The sequence below is a fragment of the Clavelina lepadiformis genome, chromosome 8, assembly GCF_947623445.1.
Source record: "Clavelina lepadiformis chromosome 8, kaClaLepa1.1, whole genome shotgun sequence".
In the NCBI taxonomy this organism is placed as follows: Eukaryota; Metazoa; Chordata; class Ascidiacea; order Aplousobranchia; family Clavelinidae; genus Clavelina; species Clavelina lepadiformis.
The window spans coordinates 19,143,938-19,161,905 of record NC_135247.1 but is presented as its reverse complement, the minus strand read 5'-3'; the positions used below and the strand labels follow the sequence as shown (position 1 = coordinate 19,161,905).

At 40.7% G+C, this 17,968-nt stretch overlaps 3 protein-coding genes across 3 annotated transcripts; all 3 read right to left on the bottom strand.

The window, feature by feature from the left end:
* Nucleotides 1-94: 94 nt before the first annotated feature.
* Nucleotides 95-4,292, bottom strand: LOC143468506 (mitochondrial-processing peptidase subunit alpha-like). Its single transcript, XM_076965774.1, has 10 exons — nucleotides 4,105-4,292; nucleotides 3,536-3,768; nucleotides 2,395-2,557; nucleotides 2,119-2,314; nucleotides 1,822-2,005; nucleotides 1,548-1,723; nucleotides 1,252-1,370; nucleotides 892-1,045; nucleotides 424-568; nucleotides 95-328 (listed from the first exon to the last, which is right to left on the bottom strand). Exons 1-10 carry the CDS (start codon nucleotides 4,119-4,121, stop codon nucleotides 156-158), a joined length of 1,560 nt encoding a protein of 519 aa, XP_076821889.1. The 5' UTR covers nucleotides 4,122-4,292; the 3' UTR covers nucleotides 95-155.
* A 1,516-nt stretch (nucleotides 4,293-5,808) lies between these two features.
* On the bottom strand, nucleotides 5,809-11,838 carry LOC143468570 (uncharacterized). The gene is made up of 12 exons (XM_076965880.1): nucleotides 9,874-11,838; nucleotides 8,860-8,971; nucleotides 8,606-8,724; nucleotides 8,237-8,395; nucleotides 8,038-8,120; nucleotides 7,625-7,872; nucleotides 7,336-7,549; nucleotides 7,052-7,148; nucleotides 6,611-6,744; nucleotides 6,383-6,501; nucleotides 6,258-6,307; nucleotides 5,809-6,131 (listed from the first exon to the last, which is right to left on the bottom strand). Exons 1-12 carry the CDS (start codon nucleotides 11,836-11,838, stop codon nucleotides 5,976-5,978), a joined length of 3,456 nt encoding a protein of 1,151 aa, XP_076821995.1. The 3' UTR covers nucleotides 5,809-5,975.
* A 28-nt stretch (nucleotides 11,839-11,866) lies between these two features.
* On the bottom strand, nucleotides 11,867-12,356 carry LOC143468563 (trafficking protein particle complex subunit 2-like protein). The gene has a single exon (XM_076965874.1). The coding sequence runs from the start codon at nucleotides 12,314-12,316 to the stop codon at nucleotides 11,867-11,869; it is 450 nt and encodes a 149-aa protein (XP_076821989.1). The 5' UTR covers nucleotides 12,317-12,356.
* Nucleotides 12,357-17,968: the final 5,612 nt, after the last annotated feature.

Genomic DNA, 17,968 nt, shown 5'->3' with positions numbered 1-17,968 from the left:
GTGATTTTGTTCGTGAATGAACTATGTTGTGTTTCCTTGTCAAAATTTTACAGTAAAAATTGAACTAGAGACCTTGCTAGTTCCACCACGCAAGGCCGTTAATGATTTTATGAGTGTAGTGGTTTGTTTGCAAACAAAAGACAGGACACACGTCATCAACTTCCAAAGAGGCCGAATTTCTTCTTAAGTTTGCCGTCGCGACTTAGCAAGGCATTTTCAACTTCATTGTAAGTGGGAAGCCACCTCAGCTCGCCCATGGCAGCGACGGCCGGCCTGCTATGCAGCATGTGCTGCGATATCCTCACGATGTCATCATTCGATACCTTCTCTGAAACAAGCGAACGTATTGGCGTATTATGACGTATCAATGCTCAAAATGGAGCAGTCTGTCAAATAAAAATATGCGCGCGTTGATCGACAAACCTATCAAGTCGCACAGGAGTTGGGGCAACTTTCTTTCCCCGGTCGCCAGGATCTGTCGCCCAACATCTTCGAAGATGACCGGCCTCGCCTCCAGATTCATCATCAACATCGACTGGAGTTGCTTCTTTGCCCGTTCCAACTCGACCTGAGATTGGTCAACGCATCGTTAAATATTTGTGACATCACAATAGCATGCAGGTGCTGGTCGATGACCATGTTGCATATAGACTTGTTAATCCAGATGGATATAGAATGACAAGCAGGATAAGAGCGAGTGGTGCAGCAGCAATGTCATAAAGAAATCGCATTTTTCATAAAATAAAACCTACTCCCAAGCACAACTTTTAAGCTTCACTGGTCAGGTAAGGTCATGTAAGCCTTCCCCCAAAACATGTCTCAAGGCGGGAAGTAAAAATCTAATGCCTTGGTGTGTTGCGTCTTCCAGCTTAATATTCTACTCGTACCAACCTGGTCAGTGCCTTGAGCTAATTTCACGAACTCTTGTGTGATCACGTGGACACATTCCCTCAGTTTGGACGGGTGTGAACTTCCCTGGATGCAAAATATGCCGCCGTCTTCGTAAGAATGATGAAACGCTGTTGCCGCGTACATCCAGTGATGTCTGTAAGACATTTGTATTTATCACAATGGGAACACTGCACAAAACAAGCTGCACTTTGGAGCTTTCTGTTCAACTCATGAAACTGCGTTGACGTGATTTACTGCACAAAGTCAACCCTGGATGAAATCAAGGAACCTACCAAGCCATAAAAAAAGTTATCAGTGATAATCAGGGGCTTTGTACTTTCCGTGGCACCACAAGCTCACCTGTTAAGGACATTCCTGTACAACCTCGAGAACATTCCCTTGCCCGGGCCACCTGCAGAGAAGGACCCACCCCCTCCCATGAGCATGTTGAGCACGGCGAACGGGATGAAGTCTTCGTGCTGTGGAAAAAGTTATTGTTGGTTGATGAGATGCCTAATATATTCCCACTTATGATTTCACTCATATTTCCATTCTATGCAGTGACACCTTTCGAGATTCATAGTAACCGTAATTAAATTCTGCTTCATACCATTACCTGGGTGAAAATAAGACTCGATCAAAAGAAATGGACTCACCGTAAACTTTACACTTTCCAGGCCGATGGAGACATGAGCAAGGTCGGGCAGCGGAACGACGCTCATTGAGAGATCGAATTGTTTTTCAACTTTGACCTCTCCGCCCGTGTACTGCGAGATGGAATTATCGAAGAGAACTGGACCGTCCAACGACCACGACGGAGATTTTGCCGTTGCTAAAAAAATTTATCAAAACTTTAGAGGTATTGTCTATTGTATACAATCTTGCGGCAGGTTTGAATACAAGTGAACACAGTAGCTCATGCAGACTCACATGTGATGTACTTCTCACTTAATCGGCAAATTTCGTCATGATCAACTCCAACCCCGGCCATCACCATTCTGCTCGGGGTGTAATAACTACGAAGAAACGTCTTCAAAGTATCGTGGGTGATGTTCTGCAGAGTGTCCGCTTGTGGGTAGCGCGGCAAGCCAACTGTATTGCCACGGAAACCAGCCTATAAATTTTCATATACTTGTCATGCAAAATCACTTTCAAAATGTAACTAAAGAAACACGTCAATGACATCATAATCAGTGCACATCATTCAAAAGTAACAAATATCATCACCTCGTGGATCAATTCTGTCATCATCGGCTCTGAATCGGGTTTTTTGTCGAGCTCTTGAATTTCAAACTGTATGCTGTCGTAAGCTTGCTCAAATTCCGCCTCGGTGAGCAGAGGTTGAAAAACTGTGTCACCGAGAAGCTCGATCAGTGGTTCCAGTTTATCGCGGCTCACACTCGCGGCGTAAATCGTCGTGTCCCTGCAGCACATTTTGAACATAATTGAAGATCACAAAACACACCAACGACGCTATCTCCAACACTTTCAGATCCAACCAACCGTGACGACTGGCAGTCACATATTCCGCCAAACTTCTCAATGGCTTGTAAAATCTCGTCCCTCGTCTTGTAGAGAGAAGAACCTGAAAATGCGATTCGTTCGAGGAAGTGGCTGACTCCACTTGGGTAAGATACTTCATGCCGTGATCCAGCATTCACTAAAACTAGAAGAAGAATGTGGTGTCAGCAATACACAGGATGTTCTGGTTAGAAATTAAATTCAAGAGATTCATCCAACAACCTCCCATTGCAAGATTTAAACAAACATCAATACATGATCACCTTAATAATTATCAAGTTTATTGAGAAATTAGCTAATTTATATATACAGTAGGTTAGTAGTAGCAATAAGCAAGCATAGGAATAAAATACATGCAAATGACTAACACTTACAAGCAATATCATGTTTGCAAAAATGAATTTGTCATACTTGCGTTAAGTAAAGCAGTGGTCCCCAACCCCCGGTCCGCGGACCAGTACCGGTCCGTAGGTCAGTTGGTACCGGTCCGCACAGGGTACTGTTAATTAGTGTGGGAACCCCTTTTGTTGCGTAGGCACGCTTGAGTTCTCGAAATCGATTGTCTGGAGAGGTTTTTCTGCAATGGCAGCAACCAAAACAAAGCAACGGAATAACCTGGACGTTAGCAAGACACTTCGAGTGTCATTATCTCCTATTATCCCCAGATGGAATCGTCTCGTTGCAGAGAAACAAGCTCAGGGTTCTCATTGATTTAACGATGGATTGAAAATTTTGCAAATTTAAATCACTTGATATTCGTTTTAATTCAATTTCAATTTCATTTTGAATGCATGTTCAAATACAAGAAAATTAAAAAAATCTGCGTCTCCCCCACCCTTTTAGTGGGTCGCGGTAGAATTATCAAACGTAGACCGGTCCGCGGAGACAAAAAGGTTGGGGACCACTGAAGTAAAGAAATCTTTAAGCAATTTTATTATGCTGCAATCCCAACAAAGTAAAAGTTTGATGACATAATCTCGTAGGTAGTGTTATGAGTATAAATATTTTTCTTGGCAACATAAGAATAGTTTTTGATTTAATTCATTAATTTCTAATTCAAAAAAATGTTATGGCTTCAAATGTAGGAATAACCTTCATTTTAAACTGACTTCAGTGAACTTACTTCCTACGGTGCAAAAAGTTCCGAATTTAGGTTGTGACGTCACAGTGAGGCCATTGTCTAACTTTGTAGTTGCTGTTTGGAATGTTTCACTGCCAGCTTTCGCATAAAGTGGAGTTGGGCAGTTCTTCAATGGCTGCGAAAGTAGTGTGGTGTGTTCCTCTGTCGATGAAGCTTCATTTTTGTGTCTCAATCTTGCAGATGTACTCAACCTCCGAGCTATAATCTGAGGTAACCTAAGGTCATAAAGATTTGCCTTAATGTTCAGCTGAGTTTTGAGCTAGCCTAATAACTGAAGTCACGTGTTAAATATTAAAACTACTGAAAGTACGGCAGTTTTCGGTGAGAAAACGTGTGAGCAAACATGCAAATTTTGGTGTGATGGTGTGCATTGAAACCTCAAATTTTTGTTTATTTATTATAAATCGGCTGATGAGTAAAATATTTAGCGTGAATGAATCCCATGCGTGCAGGTGCCACACTTTCCACTTTAGCAAAAAATTAAAACAACCCATATATAGCTATGATCAGATTGCATCAAGTTAAGCTGTTGTTAGTTTGATATTATTTACCTTTGTTGTATGTTCATGATAATGTTTGTTATTTCTTTAATGTCTGGATGCACAAGTTTCCAATCTCCAGCTACAGAACTACCTCCTCATATTTCAGTGTGTATAAATATATATGGGCCTATATTCAGGTTCATCCAATACACAAGCGTAATATGTCTATGAAATGACACACAGCCAAAGTAAAGCTTGATCCTGTCATACAAGGGAAATGTCAATCAATTTTACGGTCTAACACAGAAGTGCACAACCAAATGACGTCACAATTTAAGTAGCTGGGTACAGTATACAAATGCATCCTCTGGTTGGGCACTTTTACACTAAACTCCAACTTTTTTGTGTCGTGGCGAGGCTAAAATGCTGACCAGACTGCAGAGTTTCTCATCTAGGCACTCAACTGGACTGCACAGTATGACCGCGTTTCAGCAAGATCTTGAGTACCGGTACGTCAAACAGCAAAAAATGACAAGTGCGGTGCGCAAAAATGCTCAGACGCAAAGAAATTGCGTACTTAGGTGCGCAATTACACAGTAATGTACACAGTTGGACTTATTCAATCTTTAAATCAATTGAATATTGAGTGCCCAGAAGTTCTGGCCAAGTCATTAAGTGCAAAATAACGCACCTTAAGTGCGGCACTGAAGCTCATGAAAAGCAGTGTTGATGACGTGATGACAGATGACGTCACGATTTAAGTAGCTGGGGCGGAGTATTAAAAGGCATCATGTGGTTGTGCACTTCCGCACCAGACCCCTTCTAGGCCTAGACCTGGGCCTTGTCTACTTTGCACTGAAACAGAACACGCCAGCATGTGCTCCTTGTGCGCTGTCCACTTTATGTGCGCTGTCCACTTATGTGCGCTATATAATCTAAATCTATATATTTTCACATTACACCAGAAGAAGCAAGCTTATGCTTGCGAAAGCTCGTGTAGAAAAATATAAAGTTAACCATGAGAGTGCCAAAATATATCCTGCTTCATATTTTAATATATAATTTATGTTCGCTATGTGTTCTATAGAATTGTTCTGCGCCATAGAATTGGCGCAGAATCCAACTTTTGAGCGCATCAAACTAACTTTCCAGTAGGGGTGCATGTGCCTACCATGAAGACTTAAACCAAATGTTTCGCGGTTACATCTCCGAGCATATATTTTGACCTCATGCAACGAGCTTTATGAGTGCCGTTGTCACACCTTGAGTACTCCACAGCATACTGGACCTGTTTGCACTTGGCGCACGATGAAACTTCAGGGAAAGAAGCTGCCTCTATAGCCTATTGTGCTGAAAATGGCAACAGCAACATAGCCTATGGTAGATACATTTGCAATTAAGTCGCTGCCATTTTCCCGTTTGGGATGGTGTTTAAGCTCCACCATCACCATCACAGTAACGCACCAGCACAAAATATGCACAACTTTGACTAGAAGTGAAAGTCTGTTGCTGTCTATTCAAAAAAACTGACTCGAACTCAGTCGCGCGTAAATTGAAACTCCTTCCTGGGCAGTAAGTGCCAGCAGGCCACAGCTAACCAGGTCTGGTAACCACGGTACTGGACCAGCGAGTGACATGTTCTATGGTAACTCTTTTTGACTATGTACGGAAATTCCAGGTGGATGCAATATACAAAGGCGCTTAAAGCTGACAAACATCGAAAAACTTCTAAAACCTGCAGATAAAATATTCGTGGATGCACAAACAACAAACTTTTAAAAAATGTCTTTCTTTTAATGGAGCAAGGGCAGTAAAAGCGACGCAACATTATAGTGTTCAGGCGCTGTTGACCGCTGTCGGTCAATCGTTGACCAGTTGTGCCGACGAAGCAGACGGGAAAGCATAATTTGAAACCATTGTGTGATTGCTTCATAATTACGTCAAACAAACTCGGTATCTTTGGTCCATAATTTAAAAGTCCGGTCGAACGAGCAGGTGGCGATATACTCTCCATCCGACGAGATATCCAACCCCATAACTTTGCCTTCGTGACCTGCCAGCGTCTTCAGCGGCAGACATCCGGGGTTCGCCCAGATCTGAAAATAAACTTAGTTAACTATCTGGCTGTCAATCAAACAACACCAGGCTTGCTGTAGCTTTCTCAAACACTTGAAATCTTGTTCATCTTCAGGAAGCAACAAAACATATTTTAGGAAGCTTACCTTCGCGGTCCCGTCATAGGAGCCGGTGACTAAATAATCGCCTCGGCTTTCTGTGAAGGAACAAAGTTAGTTGAAGACTCAAGAGAAAGTGATTGTAGAAAGCTGAGAAAAAGAGAAAGACTGACTTTGATACTGGAGCGTTGATACCAGGTTGGTGTGCGCAGGAATCGTGTAAATGCACGAAGTCTGACGAAGATCCCAAATTTTTACCGTGTTGTCCGCGCTCCCTGTCGCCATCTGGTGGCTTAAAATTCAATGATTTCTTATTAATACGCGACATTGCTTCATCTTATCCCGTTTGTAACTAGCAGCCACTACTTCAAGTGAATCATCTAAATAAGCTGAGTGCTGACCCATTCGGCGAGAAACAAGTGCTGTATATTTCATTCCGATGACCTTCAAGGAAAAATATGCAACGACCGGTCCTGAGGTCCCACACCCTGCCATAAGCGTCCAGGCCTCCTGTCAACGCCAACGAACCATCAACCTGAAAGGTAAATTATCTGATACTGGACGCCAAAGTTTTCTTATCAGGATCCTATGTCTGGGGCAAACAATAATGTAGGTGAAGAAATGAGGAACTAATTCAGCAAATAAACTGACAACAATGCTTTAACGGCTTGAAAAACGCACAATAGAAAAGATGATGTGAACCTCACAGTCACAGCATAAAGGCCCAATAAGGGAAGTTGGTGAGCAAATGAACTATTGTCACCATGACACATGGAAGATGATTCATGAAAAGAGCCACATCACCGGTCAAATGAAAAGTGAGAATACAACAGAATATGAACCTGGAAGGATAAAGCATGGACTCCCTTGCTGTGTCCCTCCTGATGAAGAATCTCTTCTTCTTGTTCAAGATCCCAGAGTCTCCAGGAGTTGTCATAACTGGAAAGATATTTAGACGAGAAAGTCATCAAGTAAATCAGTTTTGCAGGAAGTCACCACCATTTTAACGACAGATGAGCGAAATACACTTTGTTCAATCAATTGCAAATGAAGCAGAACGCTACAAAAGCGTGCAACGGAGATCATTAAAATCATCTCGTTGAAAATGATAAAAACCTCCAATTACCAGGTGGTGGCGAGAAATCTTCCAGATGGATGATAGGCCACTTTGGCAACTCTCATGTCGTGGCCGTCGATGTCTGCCACTGGCTCCGGATCCTGGAGATTCCACAGCTTAACAGCGCCATCTGCTGAGCAGGACGCCAGACAAGCGGCTGACTCATCAAGAGATATCGTGGCGAAGGGGTGAAAGGTTATCGCTCCTACGTTGATCTTGTGACCTTTGCATAAAGAACAAGATTGTGACATCACTTCCTTAAATATCCGTGGATTGAAGTGACGATGAGGAAAATCACCTCTCAAAGATCGGATCTCCTCACAGTCAGGGATCGACCAGAGCTTGCACAACCCACTCCATGATGCGGTCGCCAGTATTTTATTATTCGGACTGAACTCGCAGTGAGAGATGGGACGTGTGTGTCCGATCTGGCTGCAGTAACTTGACATCGCTTGAACGTGTCGATGAGTCTGTTGGAGGTGGGACGTCTTCTGGGATTCTGGCTGCTCAGCAAATTCCCTCGCTCTCTGCAACCTCTCTTTAGCTCTGGAAGTAGATTGATTGATTGACAGATTTAAACCGGATAAAATACGGGCGCATCATGCTTGCAAGAAGGACAATCTTATTGGCAAGCAAACATGCACCTTCAGATAAATGCACATGACATCACCAAAGGAATTTAAGAAATTTAAAAACAAGTTCAGCTTCTACCTTGGCATTGAGAATCTCGCGATCCAAATCCGAGCCTTCTTTAAACTCTCCGGGCCTTCGTGATACCAAGTTGTTTTAGTCAACTGTGCAAAAAAGAACGACTCATTTATTTGTTTGCTTAGTTTATAGAATTGTTGCCCACGTTACAGTGATGTCTATGGTTGATCATAACAAATAGTCAGAGTTCAAGTGAGGTCACCTCTTCTGCTTCCTTCTTCTTCTTCTTGATCAATTCATCTTGCTTCGACTTGATCGGACCGACTTCTGCGATCGACTCACGGAGCCTCTCACGACGATCTGCTGGACCCTCCCCGAATAAAGTGATGGGAAGTTCCCGCTCTCGAAGAAGTTTACGGACCTGAAACCGTGAAGAAAACGCATCTTGATATTTCTATGAATGCACCTCGATGCCCAAGCATGCATTAGTGTGTGGGGAAGAATCAGAGCAAATTGAAAACAATATGTCTGCTCCGATGATATGATTTAATACCTCAGTAATAAAACATATAATCTCTGATAACAATGACCTTTTAGGAAACATTGTTATCTTGGGTTACGCAAGACCTACCTCCACATCATCAGTTGTGACTTGGATCTGTCGAATCTTCTTCTTTCTTTCAAACTCGGCCAATATTTCGGCTTGCCGTTGATGGATCCGATCCTCCATTGACATTTCCATTGTCGCTTCTTTAAATACAAATAACCTAGTTAGTAAGTTACCATGATCACTAACTACTGTTAATAACTAACAGTTAAAAGTAACAAAAAGTAAACACAACGATGCAGTTGCCAAAGCAATGAAATGCGGACGGAACAACCAACTTGGATCACTGATGTTTATGTTGCCGGCGGCAACCCCCTTCTCGATCGCTTCTTGCGATGATTCCTTGACTTTCCCTTCGAGGCTTCCATATTGAGTGATTTTCGATTTCTTCTCAGACACGTCTTCCGTATTTTCGGAGTCCGACATGCTTCAGCGATTCTATGAGACTCGCTGATAATTCTTAAAACAGACTGAAACACAAGGAAATTACATTGGCATTGAAAGATTCTAAATCCCACAACAACTCTGCATAACCAAGCATTGGACTTAATGCAAACAATTCAACTAAACAGAGCAGTGTCTGCAGCATCAATACATCACCAAATATGGACATTACTGGTCGATTATTGACATATGAATATAGATGGGCAGGGATGTGCCACATGAAAGGTTTGAATTCAAGACAATGCTTGGTCATGGTTTTGGTGCAAGTTAAATTTGTTGACTTTCCACAACGTTACGTGGCGAAGCACAACAGCAAAAAATCTTGCATGAAACCCTTCACATCATCATGAGTCACAAAATCAAGTTAATTTTGCCTCAACAATTTAATGTCAAATTCTTCTGATTCAGCCTTTAGGTCAATCACACAAGGTCAGGTCAGCGAGCGAAATTTTTTTACATTTTCTGTTTTTTTTTGCGGGGGAAGGGGGGGAGAAAAAGTTTTTAAGTTCTAAAAATCTTTATACAAGATTCGAATCCTTAAAATAGTAAAAATGATTCCGTGTAACATTGAAATTGGATGTGGCACATCCCTATAAGTAGCACATAAACAGCAAATGTTTAGAAACAACCACCACAAATTAATAAAACAGCATCATCATTATATTCAAAACGTATAGTAAGATGGACGGTGTGAAGCATAAAGCCAATAATCCAACAATCACCCAATGCAGAAGATGGTCAAATGACTGCAACAAATTGATATTCAAAACATTAAACCAGTATTAATGTAGCACGATAAGAATTAAGAACTCCGGTGTGGCCAAATTACACAATGATGGTTAAGAAACCATCGCCAGTGGATCTGGAATTTTCTCTTCAGTATTGTCGTACATGTCCCTCTCATCGATGGTCAATCTCTTCCCATCCTTGCTGGTTATTTCAAGTCCTAAGCGAGAGTTGGACAACGACGACAGCAAATCGACCGAAGTTGTGTTTTTGACTAGCACAGAGCAGTCACGCTTGAGCAAGCCTCGCTCATGAGCAGTTGCAAGAAGTGCAACAACCCTACGATCAACTTCGTACTTTATGGATCGAGCACCGTAATGAATGTTGTATCCATCCGCCAATATAGTGGGCACTTCCGGGATTTGCCATGCCAGAGAAATCCCGTGACGATCTTTCGCGTGCCTCCCCCACATCTTTAGCTCTCGCTCCACAAGTTGAAATAATTCATCCTCTGAAAAGGGCAGGAAGTAAACAAATTCATTGATACGACCGAGAAACTCATCACGACCAAAATGTTTTTTCAGAATTGGTCGGACGACATTTTCCTTGAATCTTCTCGACACAACTGTCATTTCAACCTCATGTTCCCGTGGCGGTGACGTCAATTTGTGCTTCAGTGTTTCTTTAGCTTCAAGACGGAGCTGGGCGCCGTACTCCGCAATTTCATCTGAGGCAAGATTGGAAGTCATGACAAACACAGCATCCTTGCATTCTATTGTTTGTCCTCTTCCATCGGTCAGCCTCCCTTCATCGAAGAGCTGAAGAAGCACAGTGAGCACATCAGGATGAGCTTTGTCAACCTCATCAAATAATACAACTGCATTCGGTTGAGCTCGGAGCTTCTTTGTCAATTGTCCGCCCTGTTCATGTCCAATATACCCAGGCGGGGAGCCAATGAGCTTTGCCACTTCGTGTTTTTCTTGATATTCTGACATATCGAGTCGAACGAAACCTTTCTTGTTGTCTCTATGCAAATAGTTGGCAACTTGCTTGGCAAGTTCTGTTTTGCCGATTCCAGACGAGCCGAGGAAGAGGAACACGAGAGGATGATCCTCGTCATACCAACCATTTTGTTTTCTTCTAATTGCCGAAGCTACGGTTGCTATTGCGCCTTCTTGTCCGATTATTTTCTCTTTTAGACGTTGCTCAAGAGGGTAGAGAGCTCTCTCCTTTGCTTCTTCTCTCCTTTTACTTTCCACGGCCTCATTCTTGGCATCCTGAAGCAACTTGGCAATGTCTTGCCCATGTGAACTGCAGTACTCATCAGCGGAATGTCCCATGTGGTTCTTGCTTAGTGGGTCGGCTCCATGTTTTAGCAAAATTTCAACCACAGACTTAGTGTCAGACAACACTGCATAGTGCAAGGCTGTGAAGCCACGAAAATCAGCATCCGTGAAGAGTTTTTCACTGAATTCTTCCTCACGGATTTGTCTTGCTCTTCCGCGAGGGATATGTCTGATGGTTCTGAGGTTGTAAACATCACCAAGGTTCGGATCTGCTCCTGCTTTGAGCAGTTTCTCCACCACATGAGGCATTCCGTTGACAGATGCCAACATCAATGAAGTCCATCCAAGCGGATGACGATGATTCAGGATTGCCAACTTCACCGGATCTTCCGTGGAATCCAATGTCTTCAATGTTCTTTCTATTCCTTTAGAGTCTTTGCTGGAGATAGCAAACAACAAGGAGATGCCCCTTCGAGCAATTTCTTCGGTTGTCAAAGTGGATTCATCTTCATTGTTAAAGATACCTGCACAGGTGATGAATCCAACACCAGCCAGTAAGCGCCACGCATAGTTTCTGCCACCACTTCCACCAGGAAGCTTATTTAAGTGGAAATATTTGTTCTTGGAAAAATTAGATCTAACATTTTGATGATTTGAGAACCCTTCACCTGAACTTAGCGATGAAAATTTTATTGCATTTGTTCTCGTGCTTAAGAAGCTGATGAGTCTCAGATTGCAAGTGGTGGCAAAAACATTGTTGTAGTCAATTAAAATTTTCCTCGATAATCTTAATAGAATCATGATGGTTTGCCACGAGCTATTATATGGTTTATAAAAATGGGTTTTCTTTTCTACTTTCAAAAACAATTACTGAGGAAACAACTTTTTCAAATGATTTTGACGTAATAGTGTCACCTGGAGTATAGAAAGGATTGCACATCACGTCTGTGTAAGCGTTATGCAAGCGTCGAAACATGCTACGGACTTCATTGTCACGAAGTTGAGTGTTAGACGCTTCCACGACAACCACAAACTTGACCTTGGTGTTAGTGACGTAGCCGTAGACTCTGTAATCTTCTGCAGGATAAAGTTGGCCAAGATAAGACTCTCTAAGATCCGCGGTAGAAGAAGTTTTTCCAGCGTTGTTTATCTTCTCCTCGATAACGTCCAATGATGTGTGCACGGTAAAATGAAATTTGGTCTCGTCCTCCACGTTAGAAGCACAGCGGATATACAGGGGATAATTTTCTTTAGCAATAACTCCTACACAGACTGCCATGTCATTTTCACTGAAAAATGTACAATCACATTACATACAGCATCTTATTTGTCTTTACATTACAATTGTGTTATGCATGCAAATGCATTATGCTATACTTTGCATTATTAAGGGTAGGTGCTACGCCGGGCGGAAGCTATTAACTGTGATACATACTGACATAGGAAATTAATTATTATAATATTATTATAATAGCTTTCACACAGCTGTCCTATGTTGTTCACTTGTTGCAATACCAGGTGACTAAGAAAGATATAGTACTTAGTGACTTTGTTTAACAATTGGAATACATTTTCATTTACGACTATGACTACGACTACGACTATGACTACTTCGTCATTTACGACTATTTCACCGCATGTAGGTCACACAACCTGTTGTTAAAGATAGGCAAAGAGGTTAGGAGAATGGGTAAAAAGTTGATTTTAGCTGATGTTAGATTTACATTAAAGGGTAGACTTAGATTAGGCTTAGGTTACTATGTTCATGTTATAACACTTAAGCTAGGTAGTAAGTTCTGTGAAAAAACTGCTTTGAACGCATGATTTTTTCTAGTGAAATAGTGGTAGCTTTTTATTTATGGTGTTAATGTCATTTTCGCCTTAATGGTAACTAAGGTGTTGCATCTATAATTACAATTTAACATTTATTTATCAAGTGAGATGGCCTTTGTATGTAAATCTCGCATTGGTGCAATTCCAAGAAAATCCCAAGTTTCCAACTGACATATGCAATAAAATTATCACCAAATCCAAAACATTGTTAATTTAAATTCACCACACTGACATCTTATCGCTACGAACCACTGAAGCAAGCAAACTTTTAACACAAAAGTCGAGAATATATTAACCATTTTACTTAACACTAGGCAATAGGCAGTGTTGCCATCGGTCTGGATTCAAAAATAAGGACGACTAGGAAGCGAAAGAAGAATGCCACCTTAAACAGTGCACAACGTTACACTATTTGAGTGTTCTTAATTTTGGTATCTCTTTGGTACAAAATGGTATATTAAAAGTGTCAAAATTCCTAGCCTCTGCCCTAAAAAAAAGACAAAAATATGGACACATTTTAGAAATAAGGACGATATGGCAGCCCTGGCTATAGGCCTAGGATTTTAAACAACATAAGTCTAGGCCTAGCCTAGACGAGTGTTTCCCAAACGTATTTAAGTTGGCAAGGAACCCTCAATACATCAGAAACGTCAAACAAACATAAACGGTTTTTCACTTGAATTGCCGTTCTTTAGTTTCGTATATTGAAGAAAATTAAGAAAGATAAAGTGCTAATTTCTTCATTTGCTAATTTCAGCCATCGCTTTATCATGCTTGTACAATACAGTTTGTTAAAGTAAGTTTATATATTAACAAATAGCAATGCCTGATAGACACAAACACATTATATAAAGAACATGCAGTAGTTTCACTCGTGTATGCACTCGCCTCCAACTAATTACCCTACCAGTAGGCTGCTATATGCCTATCTGTTTGGTCACTTTGCTGTGCTAACTGTGATGGCTAAGTACTAGGCTACTAACCAGTAGGTCTACTGTAACTTTTGCTTACTCAAACAGAACCGGTAGGCCAGACTGCATTCATTGCATACTGCGCGGTTGATCAATTTCAGAACAAATTTGCACGGATACGACTTAGACTACTCCCGATATTTTTCTTTGTAGGTTAACTTTTCTGCCGTATTTCCTCAAGTTCTAGTTGAGTAGCATCAGAAGAAACTAAATAGAAATACAAAACCGGCGGTACATACGGTACGATATGACCAGCAAGTCCTGTAGGCTCGCTACCTTACGAACACTCGCCCCAAGTCCCCAAATCGCCAGAATCAAAACAGCAATACCGACCACACTAGACTCACTTTTAACTGAGCACATGCTAAAACTTTTTTGTCAGAACACCATGCAGCATGCTGTTTTTAAGTAGCACCCTGCAATTGGTGACGTCAGGTAGCTCCTAAATAGGGAGGGTCGTAAACAGAAGTACGGGTGTTATTGTTTTACAACAGCCTGCTGTTTTCAAATAGCACCCTGTTAATCTTTAGTGCCCAGTAATTGACAGGATGCTGTTGGTGATATGTAGCGCTAGGCTGCTGGCTCATGACGTAATGAACAACAGACTGTGATTGTTCAAATAGCAGCTGCTATTGGTTGCCGCTCTGTAATTCACAAGCTGCTTTTGATGATGTTGTAATGAAATGCGGGTTTATCGTTCCTTAGACCGTAAGGACGACCACTTCAATTACAATGTTTGTCTGTAGAATTGCTTAATGTCCTCGAAGTGAAATGAGTCTCAGGTCGTTGTTTCGCTTCTCTTAATCTTAGAATCAATTGTACACCTCGACAACTGTATAATCTGGTTATATTGGAGTTTCATTGAACGAACAAATCAAGATAGAACATTGTGACAGCAACAGCACAAAGACATGTTGCGGCGTTGAACGTAGAAACCAAAAGAGACTGAATAAATCAAAATGCACGCACAGGGTAACAATCGATTACGTCACGCAGTGCTATGCTTCATTGATTCCATAGATGAGAATTCTATGTAGTACACAATTTTATATTATATTAAGTGATATATTTATCACATAACCTTCCGCAAGAAAATTTCGTAAGTTTTGAAAAAACTCACGATATTTTCTGATCATGATAAAAACAATTCTCGGTGAACAATAATTAAAACAATAGTGTGGATAACAAAAGTCAATATAACACGTTAAATGTAGATCACATAACAATAAACGTTGAAACATAGTTACAATATAATTCATATTGGCAATACATTCGCAAAAAGGTGGTAATATGTTGTCCTTAAGTCAGAAAGCAAAATTGGTGTACAAAACAAAACAATGTCACGACTTTAAATAGAAAACAGAACACAGGATGTCATTTGACACGCAACGCATTAGCTTGTTTGAGCAGATTCGCAAAATTAGGAAATCGTCAGCAAATTTTTCATCTCACGTTTCTTCACGCCGTTTCCGTAAACAACGTATGGTATGAAATTTTTGTATGCTCACGCGTTCTGATCAACATAAGAGAAATTTGCACTAGGCATTTTCAAACATAAGACCATTCAATCATATTACAGCGTCTGGTTTTCCCAGTGTAGCTGCGTGAATATTTCACTTGGAAATACGCGTTTTGCAAAACATATATATAAAATTAGTCAAATACGTTTTGTAATTGACATTCAACATAGTGTATCGGTGTTAGCCTTGGGCATTTGTTTAACCTTCGAAAACAACCGCTATGTTTTAAAGCATAACAAAATAACACAAAGAAACATTTCTCTCCGGCATGGTTGAACCGTTAGAGAGTATGGCAATTAAGCCACCATCAATTAAGGTAAACTACACAATAGCGCTATAATATATACTACATAGAGAAAAAAAAACAAACAAAAAATCATTACTGAATGTCCAAATACCGACAAAGTGTTTTCACTGGAGTGCTTTGTTCGTCGGTCATTGTTGCATTCATAGTTGACTGAATTCAACGAGTCTTCGTTGAGCACTTGCATACGATGTAGGTAGGACATATCTTCGAAACTTGTAGTCTGACATTACTAGACTTTTCTCAACCTCAAATTGAACTGTTCATAGATTCCTCGATAAAAGAAAAGCGTAGTTCTCACCGAGCTCGTTGGCACCATAAACTTTGTAATGAAATGCGGGTTTATCGTTCCTTAGACCGTAAGGACGACCACTTCAATTACAATGTTTGTCTGTAGAATTGCTTAATGTCCTCGAAGTGAAATGAGTCTCAGGTCGTTGTTTCGCTTCTCTTAATCTTAGAATCAATTGTACACCTCGACAACTGTATAATCTGGTTATATTGGAGTTTCATTGAACGAACAAATCAAGATAGAACATTGTGACAGCAACAGCACAAAGACATGTTGCGGCGTTGAACGTAGAAACCAAAAGAGACTGAATAAATCAAAATGCACGCACAGGGTAACAATCGATTACGTCACGCAGTGCTATGCTTCATTGATTCCATAGATGAGAATTCTATGTAGTACACAATTTTATATTATATTAAGTGATATATTTATCACAATGTAAAAACAGCAGACTGTGATTGCTAGAGTAGAACTCAACTATTGGTTGCTGCTGAAAACTTGTCAGCTTATTGATTTGTTTAAAATATCAATGGTGTACAGGATGTGAACATAAATTACGCCTCATCCACACAACCAATCTTTATATAAATTCTTTTCTAAAAACCAATGAACAGTTTTGTTGGAAAAAATCTACATCAGCTTCTCACTTTGTGGAAAAACTAAGCTGCCATTGATTACGTCACGAAAAGTAGCTTGTCAATCACTGAGCAGCAAGCAATAGCAGGGTGCTATTGGGAAACAGCAGGCTGCAGCACGCGCTAATTTGGTTACGACTACGCGTCACAAACTTATGCGCAAGTGATGCGTGCTATTGCGCGGTCCCGAGACCTCATATAAAATTGGCTCGTGTAGCAGACAAAATTAATTACCTTTATTTCGTCTGAAGGTTCTTTTAGCATTGCTACAGTACCGTGAAGTGTAGGCTGTTCGCAAACAACTTCACGACCTCTATGTTAGCTTGATAGATCTGACATTCATTCTATGTTGAAATGACCTGGAGTAGCAGGTCTCACGCGAAATAGCGTGGGTTGCCATACTTCAGGGTTTTCCCTGACATGTCAGGGAATTTAGTGTTCAAACTGCGTCAGGGAGAAATGCTAAAATGTGCTTAAAAGTCCGGAAAATTGTCTTTTAGTCCGACTTTTTCTAGGTCGCAAACATTCTCAGTTCGTCAAAGCTGTCTGCTTCAAATCTGTCTGCAACTCGTTTATGACGTAAGTTGTTTACTACCTTTTAAGATGAACAACCTTAGGGTTTGGCTTATTCTAGTCGTTGAAGTCGTTTGTGAAATGTTGCATCAGTGACGAAGAATTTACTGCAATGCCAGCACATAAGAAATAGTGCAGGTATTTTCAAAAGTCAAGAAACGCTGAATGTCACTCAGAATTACTAAGGGTTGTCCAGATTTTCTTTGCTGTGGCGCCATACAACGCAAATGTTGAGCGGGTGTTTTCACTGATGCAGAGTCAGTGGACAAAAGAAAGAAATAAGATGACCATTGATAAAATGAAAGGAATTTTAACACTTCAGTACAACTTCAAAAGCATGTCTTGTGGGGAATTTTATGTGTTTATGAAGTCCAACAAGAGCTTGTTAAAAAAAAATCAGATCTTGGGAAAAGAACGATTGGTATGAGGGAGAGCAGAGTATTGTTTATAAACTGCTATATGTTCATTACTTGTAATTACTTTGGAGCGTATTTTGTAAAAATTCTTTGTTAATTTTCGTTTTCATAAATGTTACTGTTTAAAAGAAACTTGCATTCGTGTATTGCAGTGCAACATTTCTTTGCTGTTTTTGTATTGTTTCGTGTTTATCACAAAAAGCAATGGCGGCAATGCACTTTGGTAATATTCCAAAGTTGGTCAATGCAACTGAGTTAAATTTGTCAGGAATTGCGCATTAATTATCAAATATGGAAACCCGATAATACACAAAAAGCAAGAAGGTTCCAGTTTGGAGTTCGCGTCGATGGCGATTTCTTTTCTACCAAATTCGGGTAAGGCATTAT

Coding starts and splice junctions, on each gene's coding strand:
- LOC143468506 (XM_076965774.1), bottom strand. Junction 2,315..2,394: donor TGTGACTGCCAGTCGTCACG/GTTGGTTGGATC, acceptor AATGTGCTGCAG/GGACACGACGATTTACGCCG. Junction 1,724..1,821: donor AAGTGAGAAGTACATCACAT/GTGAGTCTGCAT, acceptor AAATTTTTTTAG/CAACGGCAAAATCTCCGTCG.
- LOC143468570 (XM_076965880.1), bottom strand. CDS start 11,838: ATGATTCTATTAAGATTATCGAGGAAAATTTTAATTGACTACAACAAT. Junction 8,972..9,873: donor TTCCAGATCCACTGGCGATG/GTTTCTTAACCA, acceptor GACGTGTCTGAG/AAGAAATCGAAAATCACTCA. Junction 8,121..8,236: donor AGAAGAAGGAAGCAGAAGAG/GTGACCTCACTT, acceptor TTTTTTGCACAG/TTGACTAAAACAACTTGGTA.
- LOC143468563 (XM_076965874.1), bottom strand. CDS start 12,316: ATGGCAGTCTGTGTAGGAGTTATTGCTAAAGAAAATTATCCCCTGTAT.